This window comes from Erithacus rubecula (assembly GCF_903797595.1).
Source record: "Erithacus rubecula genome assembly, chromosome: 6".
Classification (NCBI taxonomy): domain Eukaryota; kingdom Metazoa; phylum Chordata; class Aves; order Passeriformes; family Muscicapidae; genus Erithacus; species Erithacus rubecula.
This window is the reverse complement of record NC_136688.1, coordinates 5294134-5317929: the sequence shown is the minus strand read 5'-3', so window position 1 is coordinate 5317929 and position 23796 is coordinate 5294134. Positions and strand designations below refer to the sequence as shown.

At 39.7% G+C, this 23796-nt stretch overlaps 1 protein-coding gene across 8 annotated transcripts in view; it reads right to left on the bottom strand.

Moving 5' to 3' along the window:
- Positions 1–1044: 1044 nt before the first annotated feature.
- SERGEF (secretion regulating guanine nucleotide exchange factor) overlaps positions 1045–23796 on the bottom strand; it is a 137599-nt gene continuing 114847 nt past the window's right edge. For 6 of the 8 annotated variants that reach the window (XM_079308445.1, XM_079308444.1, XM_079308448.1 and 3 more), the window contains one exon: positions 1045–3135. In XM_079308445.1, coding sequence (XP_079164571.1) covers positions 2969–3135 — 167 coding nt within the window. In that variant the 3' untranslated portion in view covers positions 1045–2968. Of the gene's footprint in view, positions 3136–13882; positions 13986–14305; positions 14329–23796 lie in introns of those variants that run through there. The other 2 variants (XR_013774584.1, XM_079308451.1) reach the window with 2 other exon arrangements.

Here is a 23796-nt window from a genome sequence, read left to right as displayed (position 1 = left end):
GGCACCAAACAGCTTCCTTCTCCTTCTCCCCTTCCACCCAAAGGCCTGAAAGTTCTCTGGACTGAAGGTCACCAGTTCACAGCTTGTTCTCCCTCATGAATGTCAACTCACTGGCAGGTTTACTTATCTTCTGAAAATGGGAGGGGAGAGCAGCTGCACGGACACTTGCTTAACTTTAAAAAATATATACATTAGAAACTCAGTCCTTTTACTTCCATTTGAACCAATGCAGAATGCTTATGTAACAGGCTTCTTGCTTTATCACAGAAGAGCTGTTAAAGAACTCTATGAACCACAGCACACTGGGTCTGCATTTTGCCTTGCAGATACCAACCTTCTCCGTGAGGATTATCAACAGGCAACAGTCATAAACTCTTAACATCAGCATGGAAAGTTGTCTTCTTCCACTTGACTAGGAACTCTTCACTGTGTGTTCCCTTCCTCACAGAGAAAGTTATAGCTGATTTTGTACAGTGCTTTATTCTGCAAACAAAACCACTGACATACAAAACAGGGCATTCACTTCTGAAAGAATGAGCAGCAACTTGGTTCTGACATTCAGCCATGTACCTTCTACAATGAATTCTATTCACTCTCTGTGCTACAGCAGCACCTAGAAGCCCTGACTGATGACCAAGCACTCACTACGTCAAGAAAAGTCATTACTTCCCAAAGTCTTCAACCTATATAGGCACAACAAAGGAGAGAAAAATGCAGTTCTTGCCTTTCAAAGATGAAGACCAGATGCAGATATGAAACACCAGATCAGGACCAGGACCAAACTGATACACCCCTTCCATTCTTCACCTTATCACCCCAAAACATTCTTTGTGTTCCAAAAGTGTGTTCATGTTAAAAATGTGAAAAATTGAAAACAATTTCAAATATTCAATTCACATTTATTTGTTACATAATTTTTTTGACTCCTCTGCAATAAACTGCAGCAAAGGCACACAGAGTCAAAACATGTCCAGTCCAGTAAACCTCATGTAAGGCACATATTGGCTGTGATTGATCAAGGAACAGACTTATTTAGAGGAAATGATTACTAAAGCAAGAGAACATGTTTATTTGGTACATGGATTTTGCAGAAATCACAGATAGAAACCTTAGACAGGACTGTCAAAGAAAGCCTGAGAAATTGTTCAGTGCAGATAATAGAGAAGCTTTGGTATCCAGAAAGTAGCATTGAGAACAGTCAATAAATATCAACTTAGATAATTAAAAGTGCAAGAGGTCACAGCCTGACACAGTACATTGCCATGAAGAACCACAACTAACACATGAATTAAAAAAAAAAAAAAAAATTACAATAGAAATCTTAATTCTACATATTTTGCAGAGGACCCACTTGATTATTCTTTTGGTATCTGAAACAGATAAAATCAGCTTCATAGTCTGCTCAAGTTTCTCATCTGTTGAATAGAAAAATAAAATTATCTTGAAAGTGAAGCCAAGAACTGTAAGTGCTATAAAACCAAGGGTGAAAAAACCCATGCAGCCCATATTATCACCTTAATTGCTTCCCCTTCATGTGTAAGCTGATACATCATTAGAAGGTCTTCCTGTCCTATTTCCTAACAGCCTTCCTCTCAACATTTTGTAATTCTGTAAGGCTTCTTCCCTGGCAAGCCTGCCTGAAAAATTAAACCACTGTTTAGCAACAGTAGGTCTCATTAAAAGGTGCATTTACTACACAGTAGAGTTCTCTATATTTAGAACTTGAAATATGTTGAATGCCACAGCAAATGTAAGTATTGTGGGTGGTAAACATCCAGTTTAATGGCATCCACTGTATTTGTATGGAAAAAAATCAACTTTATAAATAGCTTCCAAAATTTTGCTCAACATAAGCAGCTAATAATATCCAAAGACAGTTCATTCTATACTTTTTCCTCTCTCCTACCTAAACAAGTGACAGGCCTATGTTCTCGGTCAAGCCCCCACCTGGAACAAGCACTGTGGGCATGCTGTGAACAGCAACTCAGTTGGGCTGCAAAACACAAGTGAGAACTAACCTGAAATTGTCAGGAGCATTCTGGTCTGCCTTTTAGGCTGGAGAACTTGTAAAATCTTTCTGGTTAGATTTTGATGTCTTCCTTTTCCAAGGCAGATGGAAACACAGGAGCTACATCAGATCAAGCTGTCCTCAACAGCTACAACTGACTTATGCCCTCTGAGAAGAACTTTTTGCTTGTTTCTAAGAGCTCTTAGAAGTTTTCCTTCCCTAAGCAGTAGCTTCAGAAAATTCATGTTTGGTTTGCATGTTAGTGATAATTCATGCAGATCTGCATCCCTGTAAATCTGTAATAAACTGATGTCTGGCATAGAACATAATCCATGAAAAATATTGCTCCTTTCACAGTTTAATCAAGACAAAGCTAGTTCAAAAGGGCCTCACTTTCCCCTTTTGCCAGCCTTCTAAATTATATTGCCTTTTTCAGATTTTTAATCCTAATCTTCTGCTTAAAATATGTGTATGCATCTATTCATGTTCACTGGCATTTCTTCCTGACACAAACAATTTTCTGAGCTGCTGGGAGCTCACAGTTGCAGTAGAAGTTGGCAGGTGCAACGTATCACGATGTAAAGATACAATAACAAAAACCACCTTCTCAGTCCATTTCTTCAGGCTGAATTTAAACACCAATAAACCATTAAGCAGTCCATTTCTTCCTCAAAGACTTCTCAGAAGAACAAGATAATGTAAATCTCTCTCCAGCTGTATTGCATCAAGGCAGAATTTCTGTAATTCTGTCTGTGGGTAAGGAAGTCAATTCCTGTGGCAAGAACTCAGGAAACACTTTTTAAAATATCACAGCTTTTTATGCATAGCTGTTCCTTTTGGATTTAGGGAAAGTATCTGCAGTTTCCAACTACTGTGTTAATCATGGGCAGTTCTGTGTAGCTGCACAATCCAGAGATGTCCATGCCCATCCATGATGCTGGGACTGCAGGTGTGCTGGCCCTAGGGAGGAGTTTGGCAGAGGGCCATGGAGTGTCCTGCCCCACACCCAATGAAGATCTGTTTTGCACAGCCAAGGGCTTTGACTGGCTTTGGGATACGAGCGTTTGCTTCTGTGCCATCACCACACATCCCGTGTTCATTCCATCCCCAAGAGAAGCACTGGCCACCTGAAAGAGCACAGAAAACACAGAATAAAGACCACAGAAACACAACAGCTTTGGTTAGTTTTGAGGAGTAGATTTGTCCAGTCATTTTCTATTTAGGTTCTGAGAAATTCTGCTAAGGTGGGAAAAATATTCTGTTTTTCTTGAAGATGTAAATAAACCCAAATGATTCTGATTCTCCATCCTGTTCCATATTGTTAGCAACAAGAAAGATTAAAATAACAAAGATACTTGAAAATCACTTAGTAAATAAATAGTTCAGTATTTATGCAGAGCCCACAGAAATCTCTCTGGATTTTAAGAGCCCACCCTGAAATGATGTAAAATCTGTTTTTCAAGCTTCCCTTAGTAAGCAGAAGTATGATAAATAAAGAGCAGTGACTTGATTCATTCACAGCATGATCTGCAGGACTGGGGAACACAGAGCCACAGTTCAGCCAAATTGCATTTTGTTCCTAGCTTCAAGTTCAAATGTCACCTTTCTCCTTCAACTACAAGTCCTCAGCAGCCTGCCCTATTCTTAATCATCCTACCTCTTCTGCTTGCTTTGACATAAATTCACTTTATATTATTCTTATTTTCCCTCATTATTATTTATTTTTGCAAGATCTACCCTTTCATATCCCAAATAACAATTCATGTATTATGATTATTACCCCATAGTATTCCCTTTTGAAGCACAATATGCAAATTATGTTCTATAAATGGCTGGCATAATAAAAAAAATCCACCAATCCTCCATATTCTGAACTACAAGTGCTATTTCTTGCCTATTTTCTATTCTTTATTTGGCTGCCAGAGACTGTGTCTGTGACTTTCTGTACTGAAAAAGAAAGCCATCCTGCTATATAATCATGTTTGTGATGCCATTGTTATTTTTTGAAAAGCAGCAGGTATTAACAGCAGGAAGTAGCATTCTCGATTCCAAATAATGAGAAGAAAAGTGCCAAAATTCACAAACTCTAATCCTAGTCATGATTTTACTTTTCAAAATTCAGAAACAAATTATTGCAAAACTAGCAGAGTCATTTTCCCAGCAAATCTTGTAACATTTCACTGTCCTCTGCTCTCTTTACATTATTACTATATTGAAGTTCCTCTCTTCTGTAATGAAATGTAAACATTACTGAGGCCAGATGTAACTAAGCAATGACATTTCATTTTCCTGACAATCTTTAAGGCAATAGAACACAACAAAGCACCACCAGAACATCACAGTAACCAAGGCACATCATCTCATACAGAAGTTTTGTCACTCTTATCTCAGGAGGCACCAGATGTTCTCCTCATTGTGCATGTGCAACATTGACAGCCAAACCTACATTCCCAAATGCATTCACATGTGCTGCCAAAAAGTGCCAAAGTCTGAGTGGGCAACACACCCCATTTAATCATCAACAGAATGTCCTACAGGGTAATGGGGTTTTGCTTTTTGGTAAGGTTCCAGGTAAAAATGTCCATGTAAATGTTAAAAAGCAGAAAAAAGACACCTCAAGCCCATACTGGAGACACATCTCAGACTAGTTATTCAAGGAAGCTGCACCTAAGAAATTACTTTTTTGGGCACAGTTAATATGTGAACCCTGCAGAATGAGGCAAGCTTACAAATGTAATGAAAAGAGAATGCAACATGCCCTAACATTAATAAGATGTTAAATCTTTGTTACTAGATACCAGCAATTACTACATTTACATGCTTCTATGAAGACTCACTACATCTGTTTAAAGGGTTTCTTATTTCTTTTTTCATCCTGTTCCATCAGGACAAAAAAGAGGAAACCAGAATTTTTCTGGTCACTTTGTATTACAAGCTGCTCAGTGGAACATTAATGGTATAATAAACAGTCAAAGAAACAGTGCATTAGGACATTAACCTCTCTATTTTATAAAAATATCCTTTTTGAAAAACATCATAGAAAAATGTACAAGCTAGGAAACCTCAGACAAGAACATCTTCCCTAAAATACGGATTGTAAGTCTTTTCCAGCCTTTACTTCTCCAAGCATGTAGAAAGTCCACCAAGACAGATCTTTCTATGTGATTCCAGTGATCTCTAAGGTTACTGAAATGGGACAAGAGTGAAAACTGGCAAAAGAAAAATAGAAAGTAAGTAGGATTTATGAATGGTCTTACACAAAAACACCTTGTATATCCATGGAGAGCTGGCAGAAATCTGAAGAAATGAAAGGGCAGCCGACAGATAAGGAATGACAGGCCACAAGAACTTCTCTCATCACCATCTAGTTAGAATCAGGAAAGCTAAAAGGCAGAGAATGTTTGCTGTGAAAATGAAAGGTGTAACTGTAGCACATCTGCCTGCAGAAGGTTCAGTGAAAGGTTTGTACACAGAAATAGCCAAATGCTTGACTTGTGTCAGAGAAAGCAGATTTTTCAGAAAACACAACCAAATCCATTTTTTGAGCAGAAAGATGCTTGAAGAAAAACTTGGAGGAGTGGCTGGGTAAAATGAGTGTGGTGAAAGTGGCCAGGAGGGACAAGCAGATCTGTGAATCACTGGCACAGAAGTTGAAATCAGTGAAGATTGAAGGTAATGAAGCACCTATTCTAAAATTACATAAAAGGAATATCTGCAGAGTGAAAGGCAGACCCTAGGAAGAACTAATGGCTAGCCTCTGGACAAAATTCACCATTTAATGTTTCTTTCCTTTTCCTACTTTTTTCCCTTCTTTTCTATCTGATTGCTTCTTTTCCCAGTTTATTGCTGATAAAAACACAGAACCAGCAGTCCTACATGTCTTCACAAGAAAATTCAATTTCTGTGTCTGTGCCAGACCTTTCCAGGGTGAAAGAGCACTAGAATGATGTGTATTAGCACAGCTACAAATTGCTTCTAACAAAATTAAGAATTACGAAAATTTAAGCATTGTAGCATGCTCTCAAATGAAAGGATTTGTGTTTGGTGAAGTGAGGGAAGGTTACTCCATGTTGCTGGTTAAGTGAAACCACATCAGATGGTGCATTTACTTTTCTCTTTTAAAACACAAGTACTCAAAGTACAAGTCAAACCCACAGAACTCACATGGCAACACAGCAGAATCCCAAGGGAATTTCAGTTATGTTCAGTCATACTAATCAAGGTTTAGAGTAATGCTGTGCAGGATTTTTCCCAAAACATTAATTATACAAGACACAGGGACAACAAAATTCTTAACAAAAGTTTGACCAAAATCTGCTTTGGTCAAACACCACCAGAAGAATACTGCCCTTCTTCTGTTTGCAATAATTATCCAGGCTTTTCTCAAGGTAACTCAAGTGGCAACAGCAATCTAGAGGTTCATTAAACTGGAGAAAAGTATTTCTAGGGAAAATAAAGCTGCATGAGGTTGGAGAGAATTGTGGAGAAAGACGAGAATTTAGAGTCACTCCTTACGGAGTGGAATCTTCAGATGGAAGAATTGGTGTTAGCAAGTGCTCTGGGTGAGATTCACTGCACTTAACTTCAGTCACCTGAAAAATCAAGCAATTTAGCTACAGATCATTATCCTCTGTACTCCTCAAAAGCCAATGGAGGCATCTGCATCTCTCCAGCAGAGCAAGAGATTCATCTTATCCAAACACTGGTGTGAAAATCAAGTCTGTCTCACTTTGGTGATAATAAAAGGGAGACCAAGTGATCATCCTAGCCTTGGCATATCAGTTTTATGCAGCTGAAGACAGGCTGTATTAAATCACACCTTCACAATTGCTCTGAAGGAACAGCAGGGAAAACTGGAAAAAAAGCTGCAAATATCACTGCAGCCTAGCTTCAGGCTACAAGCAGTCTGCTTCTAAACCAGCCTGTGCCCTGGAGGCTTATCACTGAAATCTTTAAAAGCTCCTCTCTTCTGTTTCTCCTCTCCTATTCTTTCCACCAGCAAACAAACAGAAGTTGGCCTTAAAGACAAGCCAAGTATCTTGAAGTCAAGTTATTCTAGAGACAGCTTCACATTTTAGGGAAATGTTAAAATGTTTTAGTACAGCTCTGTTATATTGGCTCTGTGCCCTTAGCAATACTCCACAATAATTCAAATTATTATTTCTTTTTTACCTTAAATGAGTGGTACTCTACTCTTTTGTTACAGACAAAGTCACAGTAGGCAGGAGACCAACTCAGAAGATGACACAACTCTTTAAACAGCATCAGGGTTGGACCACTAACTAACAAAATCCAGGTGTCTCAGCCACCCTTCCTTGATTATTTGAAATCCTCCAAAACCTCACAAGGAACAATAAGAATACAGAATGAGATTTAGACTATAGTTCTCCCAGGGAGTTGAAAAAAAAAAACTAATATATTTTCCTGGTTTTTTCAGAGTGTCACATAAAATAAAAGACAATAAGCATCCCTTTAAACTTTTGTATTATTAATAGCAACAATTCTGATATTAGTGAAAAAGATCTGCAATTTTAAATTGTAAGAAACAGTATTGGTATCAATTGCTTTCTGCAGAAAAACATGGAACTGCATTAGTAGTTAAAAGGGGAGTCTAGGCATTGTGCAAAATCTCATTAAAGGCAAAACTTGGTAAGTGGAATGCATGAGGGCATCCTCTCAGTACACAGCTGCACCTCCAAAACTAGGAATGAACTATGGGAATCACACTCACTTTTCATTATGGAGCCACATTTTCAAGGAGAAAGCTGTCATGTGCCCCAGGCAGCACATCCAATTGCTGTTCAGCCCTCAGTAATGGGTTTCTGGCTTTCAAGTGAGTAAGCAGGATAAAAATCAGACACATTGCAGTGCTAACACAATATACAGGTAAGAAACACTGTGGATTTTTGATAGTAAGTACAAAGACAAGGTGATAAAGGCATGCTGATTTCAAAGTTACCCTCCAGTCAGCAACCTGCCCTTACTCCACCTTTACATCATTAGTAGCTCTCCTCAGGCAGTGGACCTAAAACCACTGAGACCCCTCCTCAGCAGTGGTTTTACACAAGTGAAAAGTCAGCTGACTTCAGGTCATGCACCTGTGGCTCATCCTGGCACCTGGAAAGAACAACTTTCAATGCCCTCAAACAATTCATCACAGCAAATGCACACAGCCTGCACTATGTGGACGTTTCTGACTTGGTGCTTTAAATTAATATCTTATGTGAACTATTATTTTTTCCCAGCAGAAGCACTGGGAAGTGCTGTTAGAAGTTTTGTTATAGGACCTTCTCTCTGGCTAGGTTTGTATCCTGTGTAATACAGCAGGGACTTCAAACTGGGTCACGGCCTCAAGGCCAACTGGCAGAATATCCAATTAGAATCCATAACCACCTACTGAAGAGAGTCAGAAAATCTAATTGAGAATACAATATACCTAGTAAGAGCTTAGGCATGTGCAGTGTTGCAAAATGCAGCAATAAGGCTACACATCTCCTTTGGAATTAAATTTCACTTAGGAAAGTCTAATTTCTAGTTTGTGCTTTGGTATCTTCGATGTCTGTCCCACCAACAGCAAAGAAAGAGCAGATCAGAGCACATATAATTTTTTCTGTTTCATTTCCACAGCACATAAGTAGCCAAGAGTTACAAAATGGGAAGGGGAAAGAATCATGTTTATGATAATTTCCAAGGGCAATGTAGCACATCTGCCACAGCCTGGAAACTGTCTATGGAGAAGGAACCCCACATCCAGCAATGCAGAGAGGTGGGGAAAGACATTGGAAGATGTCACTTAGCAAAAAAAAGCCACAGCACATCCATGCAAACATGCTGTGCATTTTCCTGTGCACTGTTTTTAGCATCAGGAAAATAACTGAGCCCACCCCTAGAGGAAGTGCTTTCTTGCCAAATTACAATGACAATAGAAATTTCATTCTGTTCTCACAGGGCACTTCAAAGCAGGAGCTGGACGGCTCACTGCACAAATTAATATGCATCTATTTGAAAGAATCACTCTGCATTAAATCAAATAAACAGTTTAGGTTACCACTCAGGTTAGTTTATGATAGAATTTATTTTTTTGCTTCTCAGTTATGCATAGTCATTTTGAACAAAAAAAAAAACAAAAACAACCAAACAAATAAGAGGAAGAAATTCACAAAGCTATATCCTAGAGTTTTAAAACAACAGACTTGCAACTACAGATTTCTTGGGCTGCTGCACCTGTGTATTTTCTGTGGTGGAACTGAAGCCCTGTAGGATGGAGATGGCTGCTTTGTTGTGTGTAGGTAGCAAGGACAGAAATCCACTGCAAGGATTATCTGTTCACATTTCTGTTTCCATGGGGAAACACGAATGGCATTAACTATGTCTAAAGCTCACAGGTGCTGCATGAGGGTTTTGTTCTGGTTTTACTCAAACTTGTCAATTCCTTCCCAACAGGAAAGCATCTCCAACTCAACACAGAACAAAACCTGGGCTCACGACTTTGTGCAAGACTGAACGTAACTGGTCCACTGACAATACATGAGGATTATATCATACACGAAGCAGCTGCAGTGCAGAGAGGATTAAGCATTAAAGATGCTTTTTTCTACACCTGTAGAAGACAAGAAAATCTTTGAATTTTGGTCACTTAAGTACAGGACAAAAACACTTGACAGAAATTAATTACTGGAGAGATTTGTCCTGAGGCTCTGACCGTGGCACTAATGTCTGTAACATCAGGATATCAGTAATGGCAGAGTGACATTCATTCAGAACTTTCATCCCTGCCTCTCACAGTGACAGGCATTCAATGTGTCACAGTGCTTTAACTTTGTATGACCAGAACTAGACAATCACAGTCTCCTCACAGAGCCAGAGACTGCAGTCTGATGACCCTCTGTGCTGTGTGAAAATGCAGAAAATCCCTTATACCTAGTGCTTAGTGAGAGGTCATCCACGCAAGGCAGGATGTCAGAGCTCATCTGGAAGAGTGCAAATCATTCAAGTGTCCCATGGGGCCAGATGGTGGTGACATGGCCCTTTTTGCCCATGAATTCTGGGTGGCAAAGCATTAGCATTTCAAATTTGCACACACTTCAAACTGACGTAAGCGATGACACAAAGAAAAGGAGGGGACAGCTGTGATTCATCTGACAACGTTATCTCCAAGACCTAGAACTGAAGGGCATCTTCAGCACAGGCCTAGGAAAAGTCATAGATGAATGCAGAAGCAAGAATTTGAGAACCCCCTCAAACTGCATTCCAGTTCTACATGTAGCTTTCACAGCACTAAGCAAATCAAAGAGCAGGAGAAAGGACAGTCAGCGGGATGAGCAGGTGCATGCAGGTGAAATGGTGCTTCCTCCTACTTTGCTGGCTGAAGTCAAAAATAAGAGACCCCACTGGGCTCTCAGGAATTCTCTCATCAAGAAAGAACAGCTAGGTTGGAAAAGGATATTTCAGAAATGCTTTGGTGCTTAACATATTTCATAAGGCAAGCCTTTGTAGAACACTGGTCTAAAAAAAAGCATGAGCTTTAAGGCAGTCGCACAGACCAAGCTAGAGATGACTGTCAGTCCTTGGCATCTCATAAAAAATACTTATAACAAAAGCTGAAGAGATAGTCCATATGGTCACATTTACCTACAATTTCTTCTCTCCTGATGGCTATTCTCTTCCTCTGAAGGGCTGTTTGCACTGAACAAAAGTGAGCTGGGATCTATCTCTGAAGGTGTCCTTCTCTGCAGAATACAGTTCTCCAACTCAAAACCAAGAATTTAAATGTGTAAACTTTCCACATGGACATCTTATGTAAAATAGCTTTGTGTTTAAATGGGCTTTAGTTTGAACTTCTCCCCTTTCATTTTCCCTTAGCAATTTGCAAGGCTGCATTTTGATCAAGTTTCAAGACACACAATATGAATGTGCATTACTGTTGAGTGAAGTCTAAAAAAACTGCTTGTTGATATTAAACAAGTGAGGGCTTTTTCCCCCCCATGCTTAACAAGTAATCTGAGACCAATTCCAGCAATCATAAGCAAAAGTGTTAGAAATGCAAAGAGAAAAATCAAGGAAACAAGTGGTGACTGAGTTGCTCAGTTCCCATCTTACTGGTTGAACTGGTAGATTTTCTCACAGCTACGCAAACATTGCCACAGAACAGGAGTAGCTGCAGCTCGGCAGTGATGATATTAGGATGCCTTATTTTGCAAAGTTTCAAGGTGTGATCTTGGTGTATCACAGTGCTCAGATGATGGCACCCCTGCAAGTGTCACAGTGCAGCTGGAACAGTGACAGCCTGTAGTAGTGCGCTGTGAGAGCTTTAACACACATAGCTCAATAAAAGCTATAGCATAGCTGTAGTCAGAGAGAGTTCAGGGTGAACTAACCCTCCTTTCTGGGCAGGATTTGTGGATTACAAGTTTCCTCTGTGCTGCAACTGTGTACTTGAGTTAACCCACTTGTATCTGGTTCAAATGTGCCTACAGCACACTGTACTGTAGTGCAAGCGCACATCTAATAAAACTCCTGTGGGTCATGTGCCTTGTCTTGTCTTGTCTGTCTCAGTCTGTGCCTGTTGTTACAGGGACTCCTCTACTCATCACTGTGTGGGGGTCTGCATGGGGTAACTCTAGATCTACTCATATACAACAAGGGTTGGGTCATTTGAGCACCTAGGAAAAGAGTAAAAAGTGGTAACATCCTCATGGTCACACTGATGCCATTTGCAGCCACCATTACCCTCTGCCTCATACAATATAGCTCAGGACCCCTTTCAAAGACGAAAACAGACAGCTGACAGAGCTGTGACAAAAGATGAAACCAAGCAATAAAAAACCAGAAAAAAACAGAAACCGTGATTCAGACTTCAAACACAAAGCATAGAGAGGTTTACATCAAGAGTGTGCACCAAAGGCAAGTCACGTTTTCTCAGAAGGGCTGATGAAACACAATGCTCTTACCCAAGGCTTGCTGTGCAGGGCTGGGCTGGTGTCAACTTTCAATGGCAAGTGAAGTTCTTGAATACTGAAGTAAAACAATCCAAAAAACCCTCACAACTAAACCCCAAACAAACTGAAAGGTATTAGCACCACAAACTGCACCCTGAATCCCATCCACATGGCTGAGCCATTAGTCTGATTTCCCAGGTGGTCCAGCTCTTCCTGTTTCTTAAGAGCTAGGAAAAGATCAGGAACTTCAGTCACATCACCCTGTCAAGAAACTTATGCAAAATAATGAGCCAAATAATGTGTACCAGATGGGAATTTTCTCCATAGGTAATCAACAGTTAGGGAGACCAGGACTACAGGAAATACAACTCTATTCTTTTAAGTGTACTTTTAAAGATAGAGTTCACTAAGTGTCAAATTCCACTAAGAGTTCTGGAAAAAATAAGCAAATGGTCAATACTGGCTATGAAAGAAGAAGTAGGAGAACAGGCTTTGTCAGCTATAATTAAAAACAAGTATTATACCATGAGAATTAAAAATGGTCAGAAAGAGAATCAAAGCAGACAGCCTCAAAAGAAAAGTGCCTATAAGGCAGGATTGAATCTGCTTCTCCAATCATCACTTGAAAATCATACATGACTGTTGAGTGAGGTCTGGGGGAATTGCTTGTTGATATTAAGCAAAGGAAGAGTTCTGCCATCAATATGCATTAAAACCAAAGGCAAGATTGCTTAGATAGAAACAGTTTTTGACATAATTTCTAGTGCAGAACAGAGATTCTGGGCAAACTTTTACCTTTTTTTATCTGTGTGGACAAATTTTACTCTATCCTCCATTATTTTATTCACTGAACTATTTCATTACAAAGCCATAATCCTTGCTGGAAAAAGCAAAGCTGTTAAATGTCAATACCAAGCTGGCAAAATACCAGCACTTTAAGCCAAACACAGAGCTAAACAGATCCCAGCCCTGAGTGGCACAGAGTAGATTATAGGTGTGCAAACACACTTTTCACATATTCAGGCCAGGTAGTCAGAAGATGATTTTGCTGCAGCACAGCCTCTTCCTATTTTTACCTTCACCCTCCTCTGTGTATCAGATATCCATACATTCATTCTTTACATCCTTCTTACCTAATCTTCCCTAGAAGTGCACAAGGCAAGGAGAATTACACTGGCAGAATTTGAGATGCCACTGGGTGCCAAGTGACACCACTTTAGTTGTTCTGATTAGGAAGGGCAAACAACATCCCTGACACACAAAATTCAAGGCACATTTAAGGACACATCACCACTGTGCCTCCATCAGTAGAAGATGCACCAAAATTCTGAATTGAGGCTAGCTCCTTAAGCAGAGGGAATAAATCAGTCCTTGAAAGAAAGGCAAGCACAAAACAGTGTCCTGAGATGAAAAATTCCTGCAATTAATGCTGTGAGATGTTTTCTGAAAGTTTCTGCTCTGCTACATTTTTTGGGTTCTGGCAAATCATCTACACTGAGAGCAGCATTCACGCATCAGGTGCAGGGATCCGAAGCTGGGATGTAAAATCTGTCTCTGGCTCAGCAACAGGGAGAACAGCTGATGGGCAGAGGGAGTCAGAGGCACCATGCCAGCTCCAGAAGGTTTGAGACCAGAATGGACAATGCAAGCTGGGTCCCTGAGATGCTGTTCAGCACTTTCCCATCTGATCATCTGCATAACCTCAGGGAGAAGAAGAAACTAGCTGGATTGAAAACAGGAATTATCTGACACCATTTTGGAAGGACTATATCTGCCAGGGACCTGGAATAACAAAGTATTCTTCAGAATAAAAAAAGATAAACAGAACAAACACTTCTATCTCTGAAATAACATTTTACCAAATTAAGAGTTCAGAATTCTTTGCTCCCCTTACTTTGGGGGAAACAGAAATACTGGAAATATGAGGTCTCCATACATTGGACTAACTGCTCTTTCCTATCCATGAGAAAAGCCAGTTTCTTCCATTTTGTATTTGGCACTAGACTAAGTACACAGCAGGAGCAGCTATAGAGGGCAACCTAGAAGGAAAGGGAGACACAAAAGAATTAGGTAGAATTTAAGGTCACATTTGGCCCTATGACAAATATTTATCATTACTCATAGAGAAAGAGCAATAGCATGAAAACCTTTTAAGTGATGTATAATAATACTGAGAAAATAGTGTAAAAGACCAAAACCCAATCAAGCCCAAACTTCTGGTAAAACAGCAAGCTTCAGTATGCAGCAAGAAAAGCAACAGATGACATGCATGTGTGCCCACAGGACTGTGTATATGATTTCCAAAAAATGAATACTATACAAAGTAGCTCTCACTAACCTGCAACAGGAATATGAGAGAAGCTGAATTTATTCTTTACAGTGCTGGAAAAAAGAACAATCAAATACGAAGACAACAAAACCAGGCAATGTTGAGATGTTTTCTCAAATCACTTTGAAATGGTTTTTTTCTCTGGTTTTGTAATATTTTAAGGCCTGCTGAACACCATCCTGAAAATATTCCTTGTACAGTACAGTACAGTACAGCTAAGAGATCTTTACTTTTCAGGTTTACCTACTAACAGAACTGTAGTTCTGCTCATGGGTGGACCAAAATGCAATTCTGATGATTCTGGAAAATGAACTCAATCTCAGTGAGAGCCAATACATGGAGGCTTCTTAAATCTATTCAAGGATAGATGAAGCAAGAATAAGAATTTTAGACATCCAATCAACCTAGCAGAAGTGATTCATGTTCCAAATTAATCTAAAGATTTAAAAATACTTGGATTCCCTAAATCAGAGTATTTTCTCTTTTTTAATCCTTTTTTTTTTCCTTAGGGGGAGGAGGCACTATCAGCACTTTAAAGCTGCCTGTAATAATTATTGACACAGAAAAGTTATAAATAAAGACTATAACCTTTACTTACAAACACTACAAAGGATTTAAGAACTATCCAGGTCAAATTATTTCAAGATGACCACATCTACTCATGTGTCTTTTTTTTTTTTCTGTCCAAAAAAGCAGAGATTAAAAAGGATTACAGTATGTGGCAAAACTTTACTTAGTACTTTTTTTCAGAATATTCCTATGTACATACACAGACGTGTATTCTGCATATAACCAGGGATGTTTGCTTAACAGATTTCATGCTTTCAGACCCAGCATTTGTAGCAACAACATGATTTCTGTCTCTGCACACATCCCTCTGCAGAGGTTCACTGCTGTTTTGAAGTACCTGAGTTTCAGTAAGAGGAATTCAACCTGCCTCAGTCCAAAACATCCCTGGTATATGTACCTGTGCATGCAGGCTGCCATCCTTAACAGAGGAATCTAAATTCATCTCATCTCACACTCAAGTGACAAACAGGCACTTTCAGAGTGGGGCTCATCTCACCCAAAGCAAATCTCTGAAGTCAAAAGAATCCTTCTACCACCACCCTTTTGCCCATCTCTCCCTCTCCACTGCCTACAGATGTCTGACTAGCTCAGGCACAGTTTAAAGTTAAAGCAGACAGAGCTTGCCCCAGATGCCCAACCTGCTTTGCAAACTCACTGCCAGAAGACAGGAGCTTTCTGAAAAATGTTTCCCAGACAACATCAGACACCCACTGAAATTTCAACTGTCCCCCAAATCCTTAAACAATTTTGAACATACTTATGTAATCTGATCATCCAAAATGCCATCTATGCACAGGAAACTCTGAATGTTGTGCACCTAACAAAACCTTCTACAGCAAGATGATGAGCTCTGCATTAGGAGCCCCTTCAGCAAGCACCAAGCTGTGTCTTCCTAGTTGCACTGCATCTTTGGTATCTACTTCATTCCAATATACATCAAAGGGACTTCCTGAGCTTTTTCAGCTACCTGATGGATTGTTACCAATTTCTGCCCATCATTATGGAGAAAACACTTTGCATTGGAGTAATTTCTTAAGAAATGGGAATTATGATTGTGTAGTAGCTGTTGCTTCACACACTTTAAATCACTATGCTGAAATATGGTTTGAATAATTTCAGTTGCTCTGATTTTCAACACCTTCTCTCCTCAGCCAGCATGTCTTGCTGAAAGGTTGCTCATGGAACTGTTTACTTTCCAGCATGAAAGGTTATATATTTCAGAAATTTCTTAGGAAATCCTTCTAATTAATTAGTCCACAGTTCCCACAGCACTTCGTTTAATTTTTTTTTTTTTAATTAAGCGTTGTGGGTTTTTTCACTTGGTTAGGGTTTTCTATTTATTTTAGAAAGCTCCCAAAGCTCTCTCAGAAATATTTCTTACACTCTCTGCAAGAGATGCTTTTTGGATGCTTTTGCTACCGTGAAATTTTTTTTTTTGCTCTCCAGGGGACAATTAAACAATGACAACATTGTATTCAGCCCAAAGCATAATTCTATTTCTGAAGGTTTCATTTGACTAACATGATACTGACCACAACTTTCTATCCACAAGGCAATGTCATTCAAGTTCAGCCTCGTGTCAGTGTGCACTGGCTCAACCCAAGTCCCAGGAGGTGCAAAAACTACAGAGGTGGCAGTGTGATTAGGTAACCAGTTCTCCTCCAGGCTGACTACATGGATGGATTCAAAGCTGCTTCTCCAACTGGAACTCAGCACAGGTCTTAACAGGATTTAAGAAGCAAAGGCAAGCCTTGATGGGAAAGGCAAAGGGGACCAATTGCTTATCCTTGAAATGAAAAAAGAAGCCATGACAAAAAAAGTTTGAGTGCAACTGAAAGCAAAACCCTGAGTCATGACTAATTCCTTCATTTCCAGCAATCTGTTTCTGTTACTAATGCTTTGCTCCTTTTAGCCATGTGACTCTAGACTGCCTCATTATAGGGGGAGAATTACCCTGCACAAAGCAGAACTATAATCCTCCTTCCTGAGTTCTGAAGGGATCTGGTCAGACCTTCCCTCTGACAAATGGGCAGAAACCATCACAAGAAGCAGCAGACAGCAGGGGACTGAACCTCTGAGTGCTGCATTACAGGCTAAAGGCTACTCACTGTGCTCTTTCTATACTTTCCCATCTCATTTTAACTACTTTAGCTATTTTAGTTTATCTCTTTAGGCCAAGGGTCTACTGCATGGTCTGACCTCACCTTGAGTCCACGGATGTTGTGTAATGAAAATAAATAATGAAAAAACTCTAAAAATCTCTATGGTATTTAGTCATCCATGGGTTTAGATTCATGGTGCTCTGTAAATCTGGAACTTGAGAAAGAAGTTAATAAAACCCCTGAAGAGAAGGTGTTACTTGGTTTACCTGTGTATTTAGAATACACTTGAAAAAATGAACAGCTAAATTTAACATGAGACATCATGCACTTTATTATCCTTTCTCACATGGTGACTGATATGAAATAAACCCATATTACTTTATTCAGTTATGAAAAGAACTTAAGGAAGGAATCATTAAAGCAAAGCTGACTTATATAGGCCTGCTTTTAAAGAGCAATTTCCTGGGAAAATGTTCCTCAGTGCTTTTTTTCCCCCCACCTACAGTCCAGGGACATTTGACTGTCCCAGGGAATATTTTTAAAAGTTCATGATTTACAGCAGTATTTCATACAACATTCTTAAATTAATGGCCACTCAAGACAGAGGAAAGAAAATAATACAGAGTGAAAGCAGAACTCAGTTAAGTACAGAGAAGCCATGATAAAAGCCATTTAAGGGCTCCTGACTGCATATGGGGTCTATTGAGACAAAAGCTATTGCTAGGAGTCAGTGCTGATTTCCACATTTGTGTTGTGCAGACCCTGAGGATGAAGTTAAGCACTGAATTCCAGAGTCAGGAGAGCAGCAGCATCCTGTGAGGTGACATTACTGCCTCTGTGGAGGGCTACCACTCACGGGGCTGTAAAAGGCAACTTACTCCTTTTCACAGAGCAAATATCATCTACAAACTGAGATTATTTTTAATTCATTTTGGCACTTATTTCTTACCTTCCATTTTCTGTTTCCAGCACCTCTTTCCCCCTACAAAGATGTGTTTTGTCCCCTCTCCCTTCTGTCCTCATCCACACATTTCTGCAGACCTCTGCGTGAAGACAGCAAGGCTCTCAGTGCAACAGAGAATCTGCTCAGTACCTGCTCTCCAGCAGTGTCTCTTTCAATCTTTCTCTGCCAATAAAGGATTTCAGGGGATTGCAGGAGGTTTACTTTGTGTGCAGGAGGCTAAGAGCTGCACTGTGTAACTATAGCGACAACTACCATGAACGCTCTCTATTTTTATTGACAGCATCACAACACCCCGTGGAAAAATTCATACAATTAGAGAAAAACAGATAATTAAACATCCTAAAGGCCAAAGGAAAATATTGTGGTGATCTGCATCTCCATGCATTGCATAAATATTTCCTCGTGGTAATTTCCTTCTTTTACTGTATAGTGTGATGTTAAAATAGCTTTTTAAAATTCACAGTTTCAACAGTGATTTAAGCCTCCACAATGCCAAAACAGAAGATACACTTGCAATCAGCTCAGAAAACACTGTAGCACATTGCTGTATTTGACAAAGATTCATCACTGGGAAACTGACACTACATAGATGGAGAAGAAGAATAAGGTGCACACATTTTTTCATAGAGTAACAAACATTTGCATAGGGATATACTGAATTATTCATCTCTTACAGGCAAGACAAAAGACACATCTTTCTAAAAGGTATTTCTCTATCCAAAGGATATGCATTTTAAAGGGTTTTCCTGTGCTCACAGCAGCTGAGGATTGTGTGAAAATGATACTGAGATGCTTTGTCCCAGTCTTAAGAGTTCTGTGACTTGATAGACAAGTTTGACATTCCAAATCCAACAGAACAGTTTCAAGCTCACAGCAAAATATGAATATGCTGCAGTCTGAAATTGCCTCAGATATCCTGGAAAGTTACCAAATCGCTTACGTCGAGCTTGAAAATGCCACCTCTGAATGTGCTTCCAGGGCCATGATCCACAGTGCTGGAAAATTGATCCTTGCTAATGGCCACCATTTATAGCTTAACCTTTACTACATTGCTTCAGTTCTCTTCAACTGCTTCAACAATATGAATCGAAAACACTTGCAAAGATTTTGACAATTGCCACCAGACTGGGAACTAGGTCTGCAAAAAACCTTGACCTTATGGACAAAGTGGATTTGTATGGAATTGCCAGTTTTGCAGTCAAGGAATGGGACCAAAACACTTTTCCCCAGTTGCCAGTTCTTATTTCCTGCTCTGCTGCCATGATTTATTTCTCTAAAAAAGCACAATAATCACAACTACTTTTCTTATTTTAATCATCATCCAAAGCAAAATAACAGCAAGGTTTAAGGAAAATACTGAGCTGTTAATATAGGTCTACTGAATCTAATACTCTTGCAGTACACAATGCAATCCAGGCAGCCTGGAAAGGATGAAAATGATGTGTTGCTATGGAAACAGGAAGGCACATGTTTAGGTTGCTCATCCCCACCAATATTTTTAAAGGCTGCTAATAAAATTTTAATCAATGATTAGAATAAAGTGAATTTCACCTCCTGTTGGACACCAGAATCCTGGTTTACATACTGTCAAGATCTTTTAATGCTCCCTGCATCCAACTATGCCCTACAATATTAAGAATGAATTTATGCACAAACAGAATGTCAAGATGCACTTTTCTAGTTCAGCTACTTAAAATTATTATTCCACACAGCAATAGATACCAGCTTCCCAAATTACAATCTTGTGCATGTAGGAAAGTGCTTTGTAATTTATTAATCAATATGCCATGCCTCCCCCTTCAAAAAAAAAAACCAACCATACCAACTCAACAAACCAGGTCTTTGATTATTACTGGTTAAGATTATCAACCAGGGATATGCCCATGGAGAATGTGACAATTAGCCCAGTGCCAGTGTTGTCACTCACCAGACACCCTAAACATCTGCTATTTCCTAGAAATTATAGCTTCCATCTAACCATGACATACCTGCAGACTGATCTTTCAAAACACTGGGGCTTACAAAGTAAAAATGCATTTCCAGGCAGCCAAATAGAAAACAGGCCAAGTTATTTGCTGGCAAAACTCCACTTATTTCACTATTATCATAGAGAGCATCTGGCTCCAAACATGCAGCCAGTAATTATCTGTATAGTTAACTATGTCAGTTCACTTATTTTTTATTATACTGGGAAATCAATAAGCAAGAGTTGGTTAGTGCTACTACTAATCCATTAAATCATTCTTTATAAATAACTAAGTACAACGTTAAGACTACCAGTACGGTAATAAATAGTTAACAAGCTCTGTATTCTGGATCAGAAAACAGCAAAGCTGAAAAGACAAGAAATCCATACTGTGAACAAACAGGTGCAGCTTTTTGTTGTTTGTTTTTGTTTTTTTTTTTTAATGTAGTTGTGGTTTAACTCAGCAGGCAGTGAAACACTTCACAGCCATTCCCTCACTGCCCCCCAGTGGGATGGGGAAGCACAATAGAAAAAGGTAACACTCGTGGGTTGAGATAAAGACAGCTTGACAGGACAAAAAAAGGAGGAAAGAATGATAATAATCATATGGTAGAAGATAATCAAATGATAGAAGAATACAAAACCAGGGATGCACAATGCACGTGCTCAGCACTGATGCCCAGCCAGCCCCCAAAGCAGCAGCATCTCCTCTCCCAAGTTTTGGCTCAGAGTGATGCCATATGGTATGGAACACCCCTGTGGCCAGTTTGGGTTGGCTATCCTGGCCATGTCCCCTCCCAGCTCCTTGTGCCCCCTCTGCCAGCCTACTCAAAACAACTAAATCATCAGTGTGTTATCAACATTTTTCTCATCCAAAATCCGAAACACAGCACTTCACCAGCTACTAGAAGAAAATTCACTGTCCCAGTTGAAACCACTACAAGAGTCATACATTATAAATTATTTTAAAATTTTAATTAATTTCCATTCATGCACAGAATATTCCTCTGTTTCAGTACTCCTAGTAGAAGGATTCCAGGGGTCCATTCAGACAAGTAATACTGGAAGAAAACAAACTCTCAGACCTACCAACCATAAATCTTTACTGCACTGAGATCTTGAATCAGAATATTAGAAGTGCCAATGTCAGAAGAGATATGAGTGACAGCAGGAACAATATGTGCTTTAAAGAGGCCAGACTTATCTGGTTTCAGCTTCAGAGATATCGAGTAGGGGTGATTTTCCACACTCTGCTCCCAGAACATACCAGCACTTTCAAGAATATGGCAGTCTCTCTATCCACTGTTATATTCAGGACTGAAGTTTTCTAAAAAACCTTGACACTGATCTCCTGATCTCCTGTACAAGATTTTTAAGGTGCTGGTTATTTTTAAATTAAACCTGGAATACACTGATTTCCACCACAACACTCCCATTTCCTTTTCCTGGCTTTGTAATTAACATGAAGACATAATAACTGAGGCACAGCCCTCTCCCAAACCAGGATCCCACTGTGTCAGCATTACGCAGTAGCTATATTTTTTCTTCCCCTAAGGTATCCATTGTGATATTTTAAAAGATTTATTTGCTTACAGCTAAACAGATGATATTTACTCACATTAAAAAAACTCTTGTCACACAGCTCCAGCATTATTTAATCACCTTCTCTTAGGAGATAACCCAAGGACAGCATGTCAGGACAATCACACTCTGTCTGGAAAGGCTCACATAAGGTACACACACATTGTCCCTTCTCTAGCCACACACAAATTACCTGGATAAAATCATTATCCAGTTTCATCAGCAGTGTAATATACAACCAAAATTCTGAGCATTTTGCTAAATAAGTATGCTCATTTACCCCTTCAGCAATAAAAACCAGGATCTCAGCAGTACAGCAGTTCCCCTTGGCTCAGAAGGTCAGTCAATATGACAGTGCTTCATTCCTGCTACTTTTAAAGGGTTTAGCTGCTGCCTGGGCATCTCCACTGGCTACCAAACTATTTCCAAATGTCCTTCCACCAAGGCATCTGTCTCTCCAAAATTTTGGACACAAACAGCTTACGGGAAAGTGAGAATGATATAGTGACATTTGGAGTACAGTGCCCCCAGCCTCCCTTCCTCATGAAGGTTCCTTTTAGTTGTGACATTTTAGCTAACTCATATCACTTTTATTGCATAAAAGCCAGTGTGGCCTCACTACTCTCCTTTTTTCCACGTCTGTATTTAAACACAGCATATTGTTCAGAACTTTCATGAATCCCAGGCATGAACAGCTTAAGGACAAGGAATAATTTAGTCTGGACCTCCAGAGATTGTCTGCTTAACCTCTCTGCTTGAGCACCTAATACCACAACTACGCTCATGCCTTGAAATTTCTGCACTGCTATCTTACACTTTGCACCAGGCACAGTACCCAGAGAGACTGCTGGATGCAGCTGGGTACTCTGAAGCAGATAAAGGTTTGCTCATTTCCACCAAATGTTCCATTTTCCCAAACTTGTGGGATATTGTTTTTCTTTTCACACTTCTTTCTGGACAACAATCCTCATTTTTTGCTAAGAAACTCAAAGTCACTCTGCAAAAAATCCTAAACACTAGCCAGCTCCAAAATAGTGTAATTTTCAAAAAGGGCTGGATTTTCAGCTCTTTTTTTTCCTTTACTTTAAAAAGCACACATAAAGCTACTTTCTGCAGATGGAGTAAAACGTAAACCATGTGAATGAGACAGACTGGCTTTCTCACTGGGCACTGAAGGGTTGCTATGAATCAGGCACAGACATTACACTTCAATATTTAAGCTTGCACAAGCTGCAGATATGCTGATATAAGAACAAACGTCAGAAGGCTGACGTTTGAGACCCAGCTCAGAAAAAGGTTGACACCACACTCTGAAATCAGGTTCTGTTTCTGTCTATTGGAATTTGACACATTTCAGTCACTTGAGTAAGAAAAGACTGCCAAAGAGGAATCCAACACTACGGTGCAGCTTTCAAACAGTCGTGAGGAGACACTCTACTGTCATTTCCTTTGTTCTTACTGGGAGATGTAAGAAATAGCAAATTATTTTACTTATATACATTGGGCCCCTTGGTCCTCATTTTTTTTTTTCCAAGTCCTCTTTTTACACAGATTCACATTTATTTACAGCTTGAGTTTTGCAGTAGTACCATACTACTTGACTCCACACAGCAGTTATTTTTTGCCTTCTCTAAAATTTGGCTGACCTGTCCAAACTGGGAGATTTCACAAGCTCCCTATAGCTCAGGACATCAGAACCACAAGGCCTCAATGTGTTTGGGTTTGGGGGGTGGTTATTTTTCCTTTCTTTCTTGATGATAGGACCCTTTGTGCTGACTCCAGCCTTAAATACTGCATCCTGAGCAGTGTGACATCTGGGGAAAATAAGATCTACAGTGTCAGCCACTTACATGTGTTCTCACGTAGTCACCATCTGTTTGGTAGTCCCAGAAGTCAGCAGCTCGTATCACAAAAAGCACTGTCATATTAAACACCCTGCTGACACAGAGACCACAGAGTGAGGGACTGAGCCTTGCTGGCTGCTGAGCCATCAGGTTATGGCCTTAAAATGTACCAGCACAGAACCTCTAAATGAAATCCTTCAAGGTCTTTTCCTCCTCTTCTTTCTCCCAGCTACAGGCTTCACACTGATGATGGAACTGCTGCAGCTGACATTGGATAAGCTTGCTAAATAATTGCAATTTTCAAAACTTGCAAGTGTGCAAATGTCTCTTATTGCATGTGTTTGCAAGATATGTTGAGAGGATAAAAAAACCCCACTGAAATAAAGATTACAGTCCTTGTCAAAATAAGCCATTTGTCCTTCATTCAGTGAAATGCCTAATGGTTCAGTGAGTTAAACAGGACCAGGGAACCATTTTGAAAGGCTGAAAGGATT